Source organism: Anopheles aquasalis, chromosome 2 (genome assembly GCF_943734665.1).
Source record: "Anopheles aquasalis chromosome 2, idAnoAquaMG_Q_19, whole genome shotgun sequence".
Taxonomy (NCBI): domain Eukaryota; kingdom Metazoa; phylum Arthropoda; class Insecta; order Diptera; family Culicidae; genus Anopheles; species Anopheles aquasalis.
Window position 1 is genome coordinate 68,550,647 of NC_064877.1, and position 20,000 is coordinate 68,570,646.

Genomic DNA, 20,000 nt, shown 5'->3' on the forward strand with positions numbered 1-20,000 from the left:
GTGCGCCCAGTTTGCCCAGTTTGCCAGCGACCCAAAACACTCTCTTTCAAATTCTGGCGAGCGTCGCGAAAGAGGCTGCTCTCGGTTTCGGTCTCGGTCATCGGCGGTCTCGTTTGTTGAGTTTTCCTTTGTCGCGAGCGGGCGGAAAAGTGCGTCGTCCGCGTTGTCGTCGTCGTCGTCGTCGAGTGGTGGTTCTAGTTTTTTGTGACGATCGGTTCGGACGAGACCAAGCTCGTGGAGTGTTTTATCTGTTCAGCTGATTTTATCGTTAAATACGCGAGAGTGCCTTTTTCTGGGTGGTGCGCGAAGGAATTCGAATTTTAACTCATCGCGGCGGCGTCGGCGGCGGTGGTGCTGTTCCGGTTCATATTCCCCCGTGCTCGGTGTTCCTCTTTCTCCCTTCCGTTCCATTCCGTTCGTCGGCAACCGTTTTAACCGTTATGTCTGCAGCGCCAGCGTTCAGAAAATCCTCCGTGGCAAGCTGGCGAAATCGTGTTGTGGTTGTGGTGCGGTAAAGAAAGTAAGTTCTCTTCTCCGTGGTGCGTCGCCTGTTGCTCGTTGCACCGCTAGTTTGGTCCGCGGGGGATAAAAAAAATCGCAGCCTGCCAAGGATGCTGCAGCGTGCGATTCAATTCGACGGTGTTTTCGGCGAGGTCAAAGGTGTTGGTGACAAGCACGAGTGGCCGCGTGCTCTGTGATTTCGCGGAGGGCAAGGGGGGGGAAAAGCATGATGTATGCTGTACCGTATGTGAATGTAAAAGTGTGTCCCGTGGGGGTGTGTGATTCATGCTGCTGTTGCTGATGCTGGTGAGACTGTTGATGCTGGACAAAGTTTCTACTTTTTTCACCCTCCGTTGCTCTTTCGTTTTCCCGTGTATCTTCTTTCATCATCCCACAACACCATCCGGTACACACAAACACAGGCACCACGGCTCGTTGCTGTCTCGCTCTCTCCCACTGTCGTCCCCTCGTCCGTCTTGCTTTCGCTTCCTTTCCCATCCGTCTCGGTTGTTCCGTTAATTTCATTTTGCTCATCTTCTTGCGAACGTGGATGCTGCCTGGTGTTGCAGATGAAGAGGTAGCGCTACCGACGGTCTCGCTGTTTTGCTGGCCGCGAGACCGTACCGGGAGCGGTGCAGCATCAGCCGCACGAGTGTGTTGGCCGAATCGGCAATTGGCCCTCGAAGGTGATGTAAATAGGCAACTGGTGAACTGGTTTTATCAGATAACACCGTTATCTTGCCAACAGCGCTCTCTGTGCTGGTACAAACACAGCCCTCCCCTGTATTGTAAGACGGACCAGCGCGTCAGCACCAGCAGCAGCCACAGTTTGCTTGTTTTACTACCTCACTGCTATGCTACACGGATTCCGCAAACAGTGAACCATGTTTTAGATAAAAAAAAAAGTCTCTGGTACGGAAACACGTCACGTTTCGGGTCCCGAAACCATCACCACAACAGAGAACGGTTGCCACGGCGCGTTCTAGCCATCCGTTGCTTTCCGCTGTTGCTTGGCATTCTTCGATCTTGGCAGGCTCTGGCTGGCTAGCTGGCTGGTTGGGCGAGCCATTCACCTCACCAACACCGCCAGACAGACAAGGTGATCATCATCGGATGCATCAGCCCACTCGATCTTGCAAAGTGACGCCGCTGGTGTGTGCGTGCGCGAGCAGTACCGTGCCGAGAACGGACACCGAGTAGCGAGAGGCCCCCGGATACTTCTTGCCCTGACCTTTTAGAGCATTTTGTTGGCCAAAGCCGAACCATGGACGGGAACTGTCGTTCAACGCAGAGCCAACTGAGGTGTGTTCACGATCAACGTCGCCAGCGTGGCGAACAAGTACGTTGCCTTATCTCAGGCACGGTACCTCCTGCCTCATTCCGAGGTGGCCGACTGGCTGCTACGGTGACCGGTTCGTCCACACCGTTCCCCGCTCCCCTGATCCGTGTTCCACTATGGCACATTCGAGTGGCGAGTGACTTAGAACCTAAGGGTGCTGACTGATTTACTTCCGTGGCCGAGGCCACGACCTACATTGGCTCCGGCGAACAGACGGTCCGAGCCGTGCGATAAAGTCGCGATAAATTCTAGACCAAAATCAGCATACCAGGAACTAGCCCCCGGCGGCCATATTATCATCGGTCGGCTCGATCCCTCTCTCACTCTCTCTCTCTAGTTTCACTAATTCAATGCAAGTTCCGTGCCCCGGTGTGCAAAATTTCAAGGTGGACAACTTTCAAGCCAACAATTATCACCGAGCGCGCGCGCACGCTGCTGACGGTGGGAAGCTGTGAGGTAGAGAAGGCTTGGGTATTGGCTGCTACAACACCACCAGCACCACCACCAGCACCACTGGAGCTCGTCAGACGTCAGCGTGTCAGCGAAACCGGACCTTTTCAAGGCTCCTGCAGTCCGTGGCGGCCTCCATGGATCGCATGCTGACAGCTCCTTCTTGCCGCCGGAGTGTGTCCCCCCCCGAAACAACGGGCACACACCGCGGGTGCATGTTGATTGCCCAAACAATGCCGTGCCGAGAAGTTTCTAGAACGCGGATGCAGAAATAGCACAACGTCGTGGACATTGCTATGGTTCTAGACCAGACGAGGCCAGAAACTTGCTGGCGATAGCAATCACTGCCAGCAGTACCAGTGGGGGTGGGGAGGCACGATAGCGCGTCTCGTCGTCGCCTGCCGTCGCCTTTATCTGGTCTGCCATCTGGACACTGGCCACGGACCTGGAACATGCATCTTCCATCTTATCGGACCTCCTCAACCTCTCTCTGGGGTCGGTCTACTGCCAATGGAAAGCGGTTCTCAAATGCAGTTTTCGCTTTTCACCGCCTTGGCGGTGGCGCCTTGTGGCTGATGAATGAATGGATGGATTGAAAACGGATCGGTTTCGGTCTGTGTATGTATGGGAACATATGGCCAACCAAGATATGCGGGGAGGCCAGCCTGGCACTTTAATGGATCCCCATCCATCCCCCCGCTGGCTTCTCCGTGGCACCATGATAGTGCTGCTACCGCGCGCATTGATATTGTTCGCTCAAGCGCATGAACAGTGTGAACGGCGATATCTTGGCAGAAAAACCACTTCTTATTCATCGCACGAGCCCCATGGCACGAGAGAGAGAGAAGCCATTTAATGCCATGTTTTGCCTTCGTGCTCCACGTGCTGTATTTGTATTATCTCTATCGTCTATTGTTCAGCGTGAGCCCACAACACTGATGGTGGTGCGAGCGAGTGTTTGGCTGGCAAAGAGTTTGTGCGTGTTCCTCGTTTATGATTTAATGCTCCCTCTTCGCGATGCTGGGGATTGGTTTTTTGTTCATTTAATTCACACTTCTCGCTGGGTGGCCACGCCAAGATTGTGCGAACGGGCTAGTATCGTCAGCGGTTGCTGAAGTTGGTACCAGTTGTGAATGTTGTGTTCGCAAATGGCTTAGATGATGATAGTGCCACTGGGAATCCTATGAAACTCTTTGAGAAAAGGTGGAGTTGTCAAGAACCTTAACTGGAAAGGGCAGAAACAATGACATAATTCACGACATTTGTGCCAAGGGTGCTAACAGCCAACTCGTATACATTAGTCAGGCAAAACTATTGCACTTCATGAAATCTATCGAGAAAGAAGAAGCTGAAGAAGAAATTCAGAATTTTAGATATTTGTCCTCGTATGTGAGATAAGCCAAGCCAAAAGAACATAAATCAGGCGCCCTAGATGGCAGACAACAATCAAGCTCCTTAAGTTTTCTAAGATTTTTCCACTGATTGAAATGGAACGAAATAATATCCCAAATTGTTGGTCGAGTTAGACCCAAGATCGCTCGTTGCTTGTAACGGTGCCCAATCAGCTGTGAATGGCATGTACGCGTAAATCCAACCTTCAAACACTTCGATCAATATTCACAGAACCCGATTCCTCACGAGTCCGACCCATAAACTGGAATTCTAGGGCGCCTGGTAAACGGTTTGTCAATCTCAGGGCAATCGCACGTCCCAACCGATCCGTTACCGATCAGAAGTAATTTGATCTTTCCTCATACGGGGAGGGGGCTGGCTCATAACCGCAATTGCATTTGGAGCCGATTGGCAGAAACGGGGAGGAAAAATCAGGAAAGAAAAAATGAAAAATAGAAGAAGAGAGGAAGTGTAAATTGCTGACAGGCATCGATCAGCTCTCCACCGCCGAGCTCCAGTTACAGCGAATAGCACAGCGAACCAACTTCCGTTACGTGGTTGTCTGCTGATGATCGGGTTGGTGGTTCCGGTGCGTGCATCCGTGTGGCCAGAGATTGATGATACCACCCCGGCAGGCCAGACTGCATCATAATCTGATTGCTTCCTTTGGGGGAATAACTCATCCACAGCACCCCGGACTGGAGCCAACTACGAGCGACCAATTATTGACAAAAAAAAAAAGGGCGAATGACGCGCCCGGTCGCGGTTTCAGTGTTTACGCACCGCCACGCGGCCAGGCGGATCAATCAAAAATAGAAAGCCTCCCCCGGCACCACCACCTCATCCAGGGAGCTCATCCAGGATGCTGATCGCTGATGTGGGGCGATCACGTCCCGCCGAGTGGGGAGCATCGAGTTCTCGTGTGTGTCTTGGGTGTGGGGGGGGGGGCACGATTAAATTTAGATAATGTTTGTGTTCAGCTTCCCCCAGCGCCCCTTGGGGGATCGTTTTTACGGGATTTTTTATTCTTTCTTTTTTAGGACGAGAAGCTCGAGACGGGAATGACAACGCCCGCGAATGAGGCAAGGAAGCCATGGATATGTTGAGTAATGAAAGGGACTGGGCTAGAGAATCCCGATTCCCCCCCCCCCCCCCCCCCCCCCCGATGCTGCATTTCAGTGCAAACACAAATAGTATCTGCGCTGACCCAGTTCTCGTTCGGTGTAATGTATTTGGAAGTCACCGTGCCTGAGATTTGACTTGAAAGGAAGCATTCCAGATACTCGTTCACACGTTTATTGAGCTCACAGTGAGCATTGAAAACTCGTATCAAACTGATTACCTCACGTTAAGAAGCTCCACAAAAACGCCAAACCGTCGCTGTACTCCGAAGGCTGACGATACGTTGATCGCTCTTGACGTTGACAATAGGGGCACGTTCGTGAGTTTGCTTCCACGCCACGGTTCATGACTTTGCGCTTAACGCAGCTCTGCGAGAGAGCCAGCCAATGATCTCAGCATTGATGCTGTCATGCGTCGCCATAGATCAATATTTGCGCCCGAATGAGTCATTGAAGAGGGGGGAGGGCGCAGTCAGGAAGTTTGCGTCCGCATTGGAGGACACTTTCATCGCGATCTTCCAAAATTCCCCCGTCTTGAGTTGCTGGTACCAACAACGTTTCACTCGAGGGAGTTCTACGACGATCAACGATCGTGATCGAGCGGACGGACGGACGGAATGCAGCACCACTACTCGGCCGCGTGACGTTTTTCGGTTGGTTGGTGGATGGTTTTCGTGAAAGGTGAAGGTGCCAGATGGATTCGCTTTCTTGGCAGCCAGGCAAGCTGGCAGTCGGGCAGACAGACAGAAAAAGGCAGAAGGTAGAGCTCATCCGAGAGCCAAAAGCGAATGGAAAGGTCGTTCCAATGGTGGCCCGTGTTGCTGCTGCTGCTTCCGTGGCGCCGAGAAAGAGATGAGAGATGGTTTTAATTATTTGTTTCTCATTTTGCTGTGGCCCCCCGGACGCAGATGCGCGAAGGGTGTGCGGACGGACGGATGGTGGCACGGATGGATGGGGTTTGCTTCCGCGCACGGCGGCAGTTCCGCTAACGCGCCGCACCACACGGGGCCAAGCGACGTTAAAGGCCAAATCGATGGACGCACAGAGTCACGACATTTATTTGGCAATATCTATGCCACAACATCACACTCCACCAGACCTGCTCCCACCAGCAGCACCCAACAGCAGTGAAATCATATGTTTTCCACACTCGCACACCAGCAGCATTCCATCGACGCACGGCAGCAGCAACACATTTACTACAACAGAAGAGGCCTCCCTTAAGGGGGGGGGGGGGGGGGTGCGCCGTTTGTGATGATGTTTGAGACGCTTTTCTCAAGAAACCACCGTCACCACCGCACACTGCACGCACTGTTGATGCTGCTAGTGGTGTGCGTCTCGCACGCACGCACGCTCCTCCCCTTGGGGCTTGGCGTCAATGCGTAGAGAGCGAGGCGAAGCGCCGCGTTGGATCAACCAAACGCCCCAACCCCAGATACTAGACGCGAGAGAGTGGGGGATGCGCTCTGCGTAGATGACAATCCCATTCCGCGGCAACCAGCGATGGTGCTGCTGGTCCGGTTGGTCAGTCGGTCGGTCAACTTCCGATTTTCTTCCGTTCCGTTCCGTTTCTTTCTCTTCCACTTCCCGGCGTCACGCACCGCGGTTTCGCACCGCACTGGGTGGTGGTCGAACGAACGGTAGAGTGGATGGTGGAGCAGAGACTCCTCCGAATTGGGGAGGGTAACAATCGTTATTGCTTGTTATTCTATGCTAGAGGGGGGACGGGAATCTTTCTGAAATCATAATGCCATGAGATGGGAATGTATTTCAAGTTGAGCTCAGGCTTTGATTCAACTTGTTGATACATTGAGCTAGATTTTTTAGTAGTAGAAGCAGTTTCAATCTAATACGCTTTTCTATGAGCATATTAAGCTATGCTGTAAGCATTTAGTAGCTACAGTTTTCCCACATTTGTTTATCGCTGTGAAAATGAAGATTTTGGAACCTAACAGAGAGTATTTCCACCAAACATTAGCAAAAGAACATATTCCGTTTGTTATAAATATCCTTTATGTATTAAAACATAGAAGAGATGTTTTCTTCTCTTTAAAATTGGCACTTTAGGCGTGGAAAATGGAATAAGTTTAACATAAGAAGCAACACGAAGATGGTTCATGTGCCTTATGAATGATACAGTATAACCATGACATTCTACATTGAAATGTCAAATGCATATCATGACACATGCGTAATTTTTTAGAACTTTAGATGAATACGCAAGGGCGTGGGATTGTAACACGATAGCGGCAACATTTTTATTACATAGACACTTTGATGAAACAATATGCTGATGCGCTGAAGGCAACAAAAACACTCAACTATTACTAAGCACAAATAGCTCCAAAATGATTCATCATTTTATTTTCCCGACAGAGAAAGAAGAGTTTAAGTGGATTAGAATCGATCCTTTGCTTAAATGATGGTCTTATGAAATGAGCAACTTTTTAGGAATAGTATATTCATCATCTACAACAACTATCAACCCTTGTAATACGTCAACCGATGACTAATCCCCCCCTTCCTTGGTCTCCGTTTGTGTGGCGCACGACGGTTTGTGCCAGCAAAGCGTTTTGTGTGCTCTTTGTTGAGCGGCAACTTTCACAATTTTTTTGAATAATAATTTTGCGGAGCAACCGACAACTCAACTCTCGCACTCCAGCCACCCACCGCACGTTCCGTACCATCGTTATTGCACCGTTTTTTTCCGGATCAATCGAAGAGTTTGGCCACGACGGCACATATGTAACGTTTCATCCAGCGGCGGAGGGTGGTGTTTGCGAGATTCCCGGCGAGAATGCAAAACTGTTGTGGCCCCATTCGGGTGGACCACGGCAGCAGAAGCCGAGTAGTCGTCGTGGTGGTGGCCACGCACTCTCCGCACTCTCTTAGACGCGCTGACTTCATCGGTTCCCTTAGAAACTAGGTCACCACCAGAGGCCGGACCGGACTCTGGGTGCTGGAGCCGGGAACCAACGGGGGTTGGAAAAGCAACGGAGCGAAGGGAGGGAAAACCACGTCTGCACACGGCGGGCGGCGGGGTGGTAGGTAGCAACATGGATTGTTGTGCGGAGCGGGGCGACTCTGTGGAAGTAATAGAAGCACACTGGGCTGGCTGGCTGGCTGGCGCTGTAGTGGTGATAGGACCGAAGGAACTAACCAGCAGGAACAGCGGATCGCGCCGCGTACGTTGTGCTGTGGTGGTTGTGCGGCGATTCCGTATTGTGTTGGCCTCTTTTCCCATTGGTTTTGCGATGGTTTTTTTTTTCTTCGTGCGGAAATGTTCAATGTTTTTCGTGGCATTTTTGCTGCCGTTGTTGTTCGAATGTTTTATGACTTTTTTTTTCTTCAATGTTTCAATTAAGCTGGCCCGCTTTCGGGCTAATAAGCAATCTGCCGGTGGGGGTCAAACAACCCGCTCCCGGGGGTCAAACAACCCGCGGCGGCGGAAAATGTCGACTAATTTTCGTTCAATTTTAGAACACCTCCACCGAAAAAGAGCCACCAAAGAACAATCAACCTACGCCGTCCCCCGGTGGGTGACCAGTTGATGTTGGAGTTTGAGTTGGAGTCACCAGCGTCACCAGCAGCGTCATCACGAGCGCGCTGGTTGGCCACGTGGAGCCACCGGAGGAGGAAGCGCATTAAGCAGCTTGCGGTGGTTGTAACGCCAAATTCACATTTAATGTGGCGCAAACATTAGCTCCTCCTCCTCCCAACGACCCTCTAGGGCGCCCTCCCGCGTACAGTGACCCTCTTCGGCGCTTCAGCGCCAGAGGTACAAAGTGATGACAAGCGACGTAATTCATGGAACACCAGCCGTGGAAATGGGTTTCACAACCAGCGGCGACACTCCGCGCCGTACCGACTGACAGCCTCTCTCCCCTGTGTGCCTCCCTTTTTGGTGGCCACAACAACAATACCGCAAGCACCACACGAAGCAAACGTAGCCACAGACCAGCTCCTCCTGGCCAGCCAGCCAGCCACCCAGCAATAATATTTGCATGAACCGCAGCTTCGCGGCCAACCAGCCAGCCCAGCCACTGGTGGCTGCTACTAAGTGTGGGTTGTGTGCCCAGTTTTGACCGCTGGTAGCGTGGCCACCGTGCGTGGTTTGTGCGAAAAGTCATCTTCTTTTCCTCCGCTTTTTTATTTTGCTGACCATCAGTTTGTTGAACGCTGTTTGCTGTTTGGCGATTTGTTCGAGAGTTGCACATACAGTCCTCTAACTATAGTTAACCTTGTGGGACGATTGTTGTCCATTTGGAAACAAGCTCGCCAGCCGCCAGCCGTTGGAAATCGAATCGAATCCATCCGTTTCGGTCGGGGAACCGCTTTACGGATTTTTGGTGGAGGTTTTGGTGTGGCCTTCAGGAGCAGGAGATTTGTTTGTATGTCTCGTGTTGACCATGTTAAGTTTCTTTTAAGCTGTAGCTCTGTAGCTTTGTGCATCGCGGAAGCAAACAGTTGCCCAATGCACGATGATGGTGGACCCCAAAGGTGTGTGTCATAGGTCCGGGCTGGGCTTTCCAGCACAAGAGCACACCCTCTGTGGTCAGTTTCTCCCCTTTTTTTTTTGTTTTGCAGAAAGGCATATTTCTCAGACACCCTGCTACAACCAACAAAGAGAGCGAGAAGGGGGAGCGTCTCCACAGTACTCAAGCGGTGGAGACACGGCAACACACAAATACAAATCGCACCGCAAAGCGAGTGAGGGGCCGGAGCTTTCATTTCTTATACCCTCCAGCAAGCCTTTGACCAATGCGGCAATGTCACGAAACCACGGAGACGATGCTCGAACACATCAAGCCCCCACCGAGCAGTCGTCCGAGATTGAGTCCCTGGTGGTTTGAAGTTTTTAATAAAAAAACAATCCGATCCGATGTCGCGACCACTTGAACGCGCGTCGTTCGGCACCGAAGAGAGCGTTGACATACAGGCGCGACACACCACGACACACGTTTGCTGGTGCCTCTTTGTGGTCCTTCTGTTTCACAGAGCCCTCTGTTTGTGGTGGTTCACGGGAGGGTCTCTCTTGTGGGCGCCCGCCTCCCCATCGGCGAATGGCAACAGTCGAACCGGTTTTTCCTTCGGGTCCTTCACCGACCGCATGACCGCATGACCGACGACGATTCGTACGTGCGCCGTGTGCACCGAGAGACACCAATTTGTGCGGTACCCCCCCCCCCCCCCCCCCACTTCACTGGCCACCCCTTCTGGCCACTGGCGCGAGTAGTAAAAGCATCATCATGAACGCGCGCGTGGCCTTGGTGCGCGTGTGTGTCAATGGCGGACAATAATTGAAGGAAACCGGGCTTCCTTCCTGTGGGTGACCGAGGGAAAAAGGGGGAAAGTGACGCCTTCCCCATTCTCCCTTCTCGTTGGTCCCGATTGGAGCGGTCCATCACTGTCGATGTGTCCATCCTAACCGTTGCGGACGATCAATTTCATTTCTGTTTTCTTCTCCTGCTCGATACTCGCTTTTCCTGCAAAATGTTCACCTCGTACGACTTTGCGATTTAGGTGTTCCACTTTTGTTTCGGAATTTTTTTTTGGTTCCTATTTTTTTGGGGGTGAAAAGCGTGATCCTCCTCCTCACCGCTGGACAGCAACCGCAGTTCGCATTGGGCAAGAGTGTGACCGCGAAAATCAACCGCGGTGATACAACCGAGCGCCAAAGCGTACAAAATACAATTCAATTTGAAGAGGCGGATCAGAGAAACACGGCCCTAGGAAAACAAAAAATGGGGATGGATTACGGCCGGCGCCGGCCACAACGAAACAGGCCAACAGTCCCGCCCGGCCACCCCTACTCCAACCGGGAGGGGGCCAAGTATGCGATGGAGGCACGCTGATCGCCGCGCAAAGTTTCGATGGCAAGCAGCCGCAAGAAGGAAGCAGATTAACGAAATCAATGAGTTTACGCGTTTCCACTAGCCGGTTGGCCGACTGGCTGACTAGCTGGCTGGCTGGCTGGCGAGGTACCATTCGCCTTGACTCTCCTTTTGTGGTCTTTGAGGTTTGGGGGTGCGACCAGCGTGCGGGGCGAGTGTATCTCAACGACGTAAACCGGATTGTGGTGCGCCGGTTGGCGAAAAGAAAAACGAATTTTAAGGCATTAATGTTTTAGAAAGCTCGTGTTCTTTGCAACCCCGCATTGAAGAAGCGGGACGGGGCGGGAGACCCTTTCCCTGACCTCCAAAGTTAAGGCAGAGACAGGTTCCCTTAAACAAAATCAATAATCCAATCTCTCGCTCTCTCTCGGATTGCCCAAGTTACATACTGACTGTTGTGGCCCAATTCATGACGAAGTTTACAGTTTTATCATTTACTGATGGTGCTCTCCAGATGGCAAAACATACGATCCCAATTCATAGTGGATTCCAGACGCTTTTTTCTTATGCGTCACTGATATGAACGGCTTCTCCACCGTGCCACCGTGCAACTATGATACTCTTTGTCATCGAGCGCTAATATGTGGGATATTTTATGACCAATTGTACGGCAAGCGACGTTAAACGCTCCATTACTCTATACAAAGTTGACCCGGTCAGCAAGCATTACCTCACGTCCTCTTCCATGAGTTGGCGACAATACTTGTTGTTTTTGCAATACTACAATTCTGAGCCAAGGCAAAATTACTGAGCTACAAAAAAAGGAAACTAATCCAATCAGAAAAAAAAACACTACTTGCTGTTTCATTCCATACAACATTATTTGTTCTGCTGTCTTGTAACTTTGTTTCTCGTCTAACATCGGACCGTAATATGATCCCCTCTATTCGTTCGTCAAATGTGTTCTAGGGCTATCGAGTTATCTTCGCGAGTTGTGATATTTGTTAAACGATCGCTATTTGTTTCCGCATGATCGTGAAGGTAAAGCAGGGGGTCAAATGTGTCTGGCATTAATCATTACCATTTTGAGTGGATTCTTGAATAAACAATAAATGACCAACATTTCTACGAACACGTCCAAAATACATCTCGATTGATGATGTGTAATTATTTTCGTTTGCTAGCGCACTTAATTATATATTTGATATGGCGCCGTTCGAGCACCAATGCCAACGCAACACAATTATATCGGTTCTTTTTTGATTATTTTTATTGCCGGAAATATACGCTTATCAGCGGGTGCAACTAGCAAACGGTAGCGTAGCTTATGCTGTGCGTAATGGGAGTAGTTACACTTGATTAAAATAATTGCTGACGATCATTTTCGAACTTATCACAGCCGCGCACGGTAAGCTTTGGATCAAAATTGCCACTGATAGCAGCAAATGGGGTGCTGCTCGAGCGATAACACATCGACGACGTGGGTAAAGTTGATAAGAAACCTTTAGCCCCTAGCACATTTTGCGTAATATTTATCACGCTATGGTATTTTGCGAGGATGGCAATAGGTCTTATAAATGCTAATTCAAGTGTTATCGATTCGATTATTATTAATTAGAATTCAATATTATCCTGGCTCCAAGAATGTTTCGTTTCTAATATAATAAACTGTAAAATCGTTGCCAGACAGAATCGATTATCGCAAAAGATTTCTAATATGATTATTGAGAATCTTCGTCACCCTTGATGGCTGCATAAGCGTGAACGGATAGCGATCTGCGATGGTATTATGCATCCGCTTGGATATCCGAAGATTTTCCATCTAAAATGCTGTTTAAAAGCAGCTCTCGAATACATATTACAGTTTTTTTCTGCATACTCCATAACTAATTCGTTCTGTTTTCTGTTCTTCTCCTTTTCAATCTTCCAGAAAAGGCTCGGTGATCGTCGTGAGCACAAGCGCTGAAGTTCGTTGAAGCTTCGAATCAGCAAAAAAAAGGGAGGCCTGGCCCGTAAAGTGTACGATCAGCTGCTGTTGCTACTGTCGCTGATGGTGATGCAGTAGGGGTGCAGCCGTGACCGTCGTGATCGTGCGCCCATCGTTCGACAGTGTGTGCACGCATCCAAAACAGCCAGTGACTAGGGTCTAGCGGTGTATTATATGGGAGCGACAGCGCATATTACGTGCGCGATCGTCGGGGATCGGTTGCGTCGATCGCTTGATTAAGTAAAGCCCCCCGAAGAGTGTAAGCAAGATACCTCCTTCCGTGTGTTGTAGAGTGACGCGGTTTAGTCGCTGGTTTTTTTTTGTTTTTGTGCAAGAAAACGAAGGTCTATAACGCGCAGTTCTTCGTTCAGTGGTAGCACGCAATCGCAATCGAAAGAGAAGGAAAGTGAGAACCGTCGCGGTGATCGTCACGTTTCGTACGGTTTCGTGTGACGCGGTGTGACGTGCTGCTTGCTAAAGAGCAACCGGAGCGAAAGGAGAAAGAGTGGAGTGTAGGGAGAGCGCGAGGGTGTAGTGTTGGCGTGGATTGTGCGTGCGGCACTTTCGGCCTGCTGCGCCCGGACCCGGCCAGGGCAAGGGTGTCCCGGCTAAATGGTGCTTTTCATCATCGACCCCACCACCACCTCGACCACCATCACCATCGGCCGCAATGACGCAAAAGGAGGAGACCTTCTCGAAGCCTGCAGCACCGTCCGGGGATGGCGGAGGAGGAGGCGGAACCAGCAGCCTCGGTCTCGCGATCGGCAGCTTCCCTAGTCACCAGCAACCGTCGCAGCAGCAGCAACAACAGCAACCAGCATCACTGCTGACACCCCATCAGGAGCATCCCCTCGAATCGGTGGCCAGCCAAACGACCTACATGTTCACCGGTGATCCGCTAGCTCACCCGGTCACTACCGCTCCGTCCACCAGCCGCATCCTACTGGACGGGTATCCCCGGTCGGCGACCAGCAGTGGCCACTCGCGATCGATCAGCCATGGCGAAGGAGGATCATTTGGTGGCCACATCGGGGCTGGTGGTCTCGGTGGAGTCGGTGGACACGCTGGCCGTCCTTCCGCCCTCAAATCGGCCGTCAAGGGTGGCCACCAGCGGGCACTGTCCCAGGGTCAAATCATGGACACACCAACGCACGCCGCCCGAGGACACAGCCGGGTTGGCTCCAAGACCGACTTTATCCTTCCACCGGGCCACAAGGAACCGACGGAAAGCCGGGACCGGGACACCACCCATCTCGGTGTTCCACACTCGGCCACCTCCACCACCTCCAAAGGGCACTCGCGGCAAGCGTCCCGATCCGAATCGATCTACACGTTGCGCCGAGCGAACAAACCGCCCTGGTGGAAGCGCTTCTGGTTCTGTCGGTTGCGCAGCAGCAGCAGCAAACTGGAGGACCGGGGCTACCGGATAGTGGTACCGAACCATACCGTACCACCGAAGACACCGAAACGGGACCATCCGAATGGGCGACTGTGTGGCAACAAGATCCGGACCACCAAGTACACGCTGCTTTCGTTCGTGCCGAAGAATCTGCTGGAGCAGTTCCACCGGATCGCCAATCTGTACTTCATCTTTATCGTCCTGCTCAACTGGTTCCCGCAGATTAATGCGTTCGGCAAGGAGATCGCCATGATACCGGTACTGTTTGTGCTCGGTGTGACCGCGATCAAGGATCTGTTCGAGGATCGGCGGCGGAAAGCGTCCGATAAGCGGATCAACAACTCAACCTGTCGCGTTTACAATGGGTAAGTCCCTTAGCCCTTTTTCCTCCGGGGTGGGTAAACGGGGATCGCGCACTCCATGTGGCGTCAATGGTTTCATTATCTTCGGACACGTTACTGTAGCCGTTGTCGCCCTCCGTGTCGATACCGAACACTCACACGATCATGCTTAGCTAATGAAATTAGTTCCGATACTGTTTTTTTTTTTGCACAATGCCATTGTTGCCGCCACTGGCAATAACGCGTTCGGCATTCCGCGACTGAAATCTCTTGCTTGCGCTTGTGGCTCACTGTTTAAGCTGTTGACAATGTGTTGAGGCTGTTCAGGGAGGGTGAAATTGTTGCCGTTTTTTTTTCTGTTGTTGTTATGAGCTTAGAACACATTGTCACGGTTTATACGTTGCGGTATACGCTTCCTGCTTCCGGCCAAAACGTGCCACCGCCGGTAACGAACCCGTATCGAACCTCGAACCATGGCGAAATACCGTGTTTAGTCGGCGGTCCGGTAACGTGCCACTGATTGAAGGACGGAATTAATGGAACAAACGTCCTTTGCCCCCCCCCCGGAACTGGTCAACAAAATTGGCCGATAGCGTGAATGAGTTAGTAGACGCTCTGTGACGCTCTAGTTTATAGCCTGCCGAAGAGTTTAGCGTTATCTCTTGCGAGATTCGAACTCGATAGAGCTTCAAATACAGTGTCCAGCTTTGTATGTTATCATTCGCACCTTTCCTGGGAACTACGGCCTCGACATATAAAGCCACAAATAGATGATACTGGATGAGAGCGAGAGCGATCGCACGCGTTACAAGCGGATAGGCGATTGCAATCCCCCACCACATCTCGGTGTCCTCGGCGGTCCTGCAAACAGCTGTTCAAGCTGTACGGCAGCAGCAGCAGCAGCGATACACAGAAGACGCACACGCCAGTGCTCGTGTGTGGCCAATTGCTGGTAGTGCGGTGCTGGGGGTTCAATGCCGAACACCGAAGACAAACGCACGCGCGTCATTTGCCGTTGCCGCGCTGCCGTTCACGTGTTGTGGACACGTCGTGTGGCGAGCGTTGCGGTGGTCTGCGTGTCCTGCGCGCGAAAGAGGTTAGCACGCGCTCCACCTCCAATCGTCTCCTCCTCTTCCCACCTGCAACATGTAACGGAGTGCGTGCGTGCTTGTTATTCCCTCGAGGTGAGGCTTTTGTGCCATGCTTTTACACGTGTCACCAGTTGTGCTGACCGTTTGTTGATCACTAACGTCTCGTGTTCGCTTTTTAGAGGCTGCACTAAACGGTGTTGCAACGGTGATTGCAGCCAGCGACACTAATATGCTAAGCAGATGATGAGCATCAGTTAAGATCACGCAAAATTAGCGAAGCAACATTAACGCACCCACAGCGAGCGAGAGAGGTCATACTGACAATGGATGGAAATGGAAAGGCATACGGCATTACGAGCAGAGCTTTTAGAGAGGTCGAACTGCGGAGGATGGCGAGTGACCACAAGCCACTTTCGCACATGCCCGAGGTCAAGCTCACCGCCAAAAGCGACGCGCTGGTACACGCGATAGTACGTGCGCGCGCACGGAGACCGATATCTGCGCTCTAGCTTCCGGTTGATAAGAGCGGCTTTTTTCGGGTGGCCATTGGCGTGTTGATGATCGGTATTTTGTTCGGGATTATTTTGTGTACCTTATCGCGGTGCATAGGGCCACGATCCTCATCATCAGTCGCGCACCGGGACAAGGGCGCTCGGGATAGAGGTCACCTTATGCTCAGCCTTACCTTGCACAAGCAACGAGTGTAAATATAGCGAACAAAGACGCTTGGACGAGCGGACAATTAGGTAGCGGTTGACAGCTGTGTTCCGCTAGGCAAATTTCGCTTCTCGCCTGGTTGTTGTGGCGATTGTTACCGTGGTGGCGCCCCCACCAAGGTTAGCGCAAGTGAATCTCCGCAAGTGTCAGTCCGTTCGTTGCGCAACGGTTGCGACAATTTTTGCGGACGAATGCTCGCTTCTATGACGCTATAGAAGCTTATTATTATTATTTATGTTCTGGTCGTTCTCGGTGACTGTTTGGTGTGTTCGTACAGGGAAAGGGACCAAGGACATTCAGGGCATATGCGTGACCACAAAGACTGAGACTCCATTCCAACATGGTCATTTCTTTCGAGCAATCCATTCCGAGCTCTGTTTACGAAGGCCTTCCTCCCTTAAGTACTGACAGAACTGAATGGTCCATCATGTGTAGCATCATTCCTGCCTACCGCAGCTGCAATCACACATTATCGATTGATCGAGCGAGTTGATTGGAAGCGCACCCGCAGCGAGTGTCACGACGACGACGACGACGTTCCTCTCAGCCCGGACCAAACATTGATAAATTGATGTTGACCGATAGCGTTTACAATATCATCGCGCGAGCCTCTCTCTCTCTCTCTCTCTCTCTCTCTTTCGAGCTGATATGCGAGCACACACCGCCCATCTGGTCCCATTCACTTATCAGCTGAGGAGGTCGCCCGTGGGGCCACCTTGTCGTTGTACGTGGTGTCGGATGGTCGATGGCTAATCACGACACGCGGTGGGCATGAAAATGCAATTTCACGCAATTCCTTCGAAATCGACCGCGGTTTATTGCGTCCGCGATCTCGCTCTCTCTCTCTCTTGCGGGCCGGCTGCCATCTTTCGACTTCCAATTTCGATTGTCACTCTCCGGTACTACGGAGCCGGATGTTGTGGATGTAACGCCCGGGCGCACACGACGCGGTCCGGGCGGTTTGATATCCAGCAAAAGGGTTCCATCTTATCATTGTCAACCCTTGTCGGTTATCGTGGCCCCGCGGCTCCGATGGCTTATCGAACGATTAGAGAAAATTGGTTCCAACGAGCAATGGGTTTGTCGTAAAATGTTTGCCCCCTAATACCCGGGGCTCACGAGCCGACTGCTCGCTCAGCGCGTCATAACAATGTTTTCCCCGGGCCGTCTTTTTAACAGTTGGGACCACCTGGTAAATCCCCCCTTGAATTAGAAGTTGATTTATATCGACGACGGGGGCTGAAAATACGCACAAAAAACACTCCCCTTCCTTAGCATGATACGATGGTATGTTATCTTTTCGTCGGGGAAACTACGACGTACCTGCGAACCGACGAAAATCGGACTAGTTTACGGGATTTTTAGGGACTGAAAGGGGCAATTTAGGGACTGTTATCAACCTTTGTATTGTTGCATTTTCTGATGTGCAACAAATGTAACATGCGCGCGCCCTTTCAACATTGCTCGAACGCAAAGATTAATCGCATTGATTGATGCGTTTTGGGGTTGATAAGCCCGTTTGTTGATCGATCCGATTTCGGTTTTGGGCGGTCAAGCGATAGGACGGGGAGAGCTAGCCCTAAAAAGGGATCCAGATATGCTGAACAGCAACGACTGGACGCGAGTACCACTCGCGGCGAATGTTGTGTTGGCCAAAAGCAGTAGAAACAGGCCTAAGGACAGCAGGCGTTCTCCATTTTTCAAACTATCGCGAGGTGAGCTATGTTGGTCCAGCTCATAAATGACCAAGAACGACTGTGCCTACTAGTGGGTGGCCAACTTCACGCAGCAAATGCCAGGTCAATGAAGTCCAGTTCCCGGCAAGAACGTGCACGTCGGACCATTTTTCATTTTATGGCACCAGTTATGGGCTCGCGCTATTCTGGTAGCTTTATCACCACAGCGAGATCACTCTCGTGTTCCTTTCACTCCAATGTTACTAACAATGTTGGTCGTTACGCCCAGTCCGAAGCGAACGGTGCTGGACCGTAACATTTATCGGTCGTTAATGGGTTGCTGGCTACTTAATGGGTACTTTTTTTATTTCATTCTAAACGAATAGTCTTTAATCCAAATAGTTCGACAGCATTTTTGGGCGTTATTCTTAAGCGTTGGTTAAAAAAATACTCGTTATCTTTGTTGACGAAAGAACACGTTTCAACCGACTGAGTCATTAACCTGATTGATTTTTTGTTGTTGTTATCGTGGTATACTACTCGTTGGTCAATAGTCAAGAGTAAAATTGTTGTTAAAATATTCCAAAAAAAGTTGAGTTTCGATATCATCAAAATATTCTCGCCATTGACCTTCAGAAATATTAAGTGACATTGAATACAAACACAAATTATCAGCCCCAGATATAACTCCTCATGAGTTGTGCAAAAAAATATCGTTTATTTGCTTAAAGTGAATCATTGAAAGTGGGATCCAGCAGCGTCTTCTCAATGGCTCCCATTATTCGGACCACCAATTAATAGAAATAGATTAAATGTGCCTTTATTGAAATGCAAAACGGCGGACGGTCACCTGGTCCATACTCTCTACGCTGAGAACTTGCTCAAATTCTCCGAACATGAGAACGACCCAGAACGTTGACGACAAGTTGTAGGTAGTGGTAGCCGTCGCCACTGTCTGTCCCGAGAACCCCTGCCGCCTGCCGCAAATCACTTGCTATCCAAGCAGGTGTTAAAGGCCACCTGGGTGACCACCAGCTGTGACGACAGTTCCGACTGCTTCAGTGTCGTGCAGAGCTTAACACGATTCAGCACGGCATTCAGGTTGGAGGCCAACTGGTCGTTCACGTTGAACAGTATCGCCAGGGCCGGCTGCAACACGTCCAACGCCTGACCGGACGTTTGCTGCAAAGACAGAAAGCGATAGTGAGCAGGTGAGGTTTAAAAAGGCGCTTCGAACCATCCCACTGGCGTCAGTATTACCGCAGTTAGCTTGGCGTAGGCAAGACGCCTTGTCTTGGCATCGCTGGTGCTGCTCACACCGGCCAGCGCATCGTTCCACAGCTTAAAGTACGCCTTCCGATCGTTCACGAGCTGGTCGATCGTCTGCTGCTGGGTGCGCAGAACCGCCTCCGCCTGGCCGACCGTACTGGAAACGCATCCTCCGAGCGCGGTGGCCATGTTGGCCGAAAGCGATTGCACGTAAGGAGCGAGAACGGAGTTGACACAGGATTTCCCTTGCGCCGGATTGACGGGCAGTCGACGGATCGCCCCATCCACCACACGATACACGGTGAAGAGAAGGTTTTGGGCCGCAGCCAGCACCAAATCGGGTGCCCCATTCACCAGCACCTCCATCCGTTCCTCCACATTCGGTCCGATGATGGCGTACGTCCCGGTGTACTGGTCGGCGAACGTGGTCGTAATGCTGGTGATGCTGGTCGCCCCGGGCGCTATGACGTCATCGCGGAAGCTACTAATTTTATCATTAAACGCCTTCACACCATCGGTCACGGTGGTCAGTGAGGTGCGCAGCTGACGCTTAAAATCATTGCCCGCCCTCGTCAGCATAATGTACACGTTCGACAGGCTCCCTTCCATGTTGCCGAACGATTGGGCCAACATGCGAACGTATGAAGCCATCAGCTCGTCCGCACTCGTCAGTGTGTTGGCCAGTTCCTGCAGCTTCCCGGTCACGACGGTTACCTTTGCCGCGAGCGCATCCAGGGCACCGACGATGGACGAGATCTGAGATTTGGTCAGCTTCCCAAACACCTCCAGGACGGTTCCTGTCGTTCCGTTAAAGCTCGCAACGGCACTCTGGAACGTGTCCAGAATGTTCTTGATGTCGGTGAGGATCTGCGGTACGGTGTCA

General features: G+C 51.3%; 1 protein-coding gene across 3 annotated transcripts in view; it reads left to right on the forward strand.

Moving 5' to 3' along the window:
* The first annotated feature begins 72 nt into the window (after positions 1 to 72).
* LOC126580909 (phospholipid-transporting ATPase VA) overlaps positions 73 to 20,000 on the forward strand; it is a 39,791-nt gene continuing 19,863 nt past the window's right edge. For 2 of the 3 annotated variants that reach the window (XM_050244256.1, XM_050244258.1), the window contains exons 1-2: positions 73 to 520; positions 12,568 to 14,388. In XM_050244256.1, coding sequence (XP_050100213.1) covers positions 13,295 to 14,388 — 1,094 coding nt within the window. In that variant the 5' untranslated portion in view covers positions 73 to 520; positions 12,568 to 13,294. Of the gene's footprint in view, positions 808 to 12,567; positions 14,389 to 20,000 lie in introns of all 3 variants that reach the window. The other variant, XM_050244257.1, reaches the window with a different exon arrangement.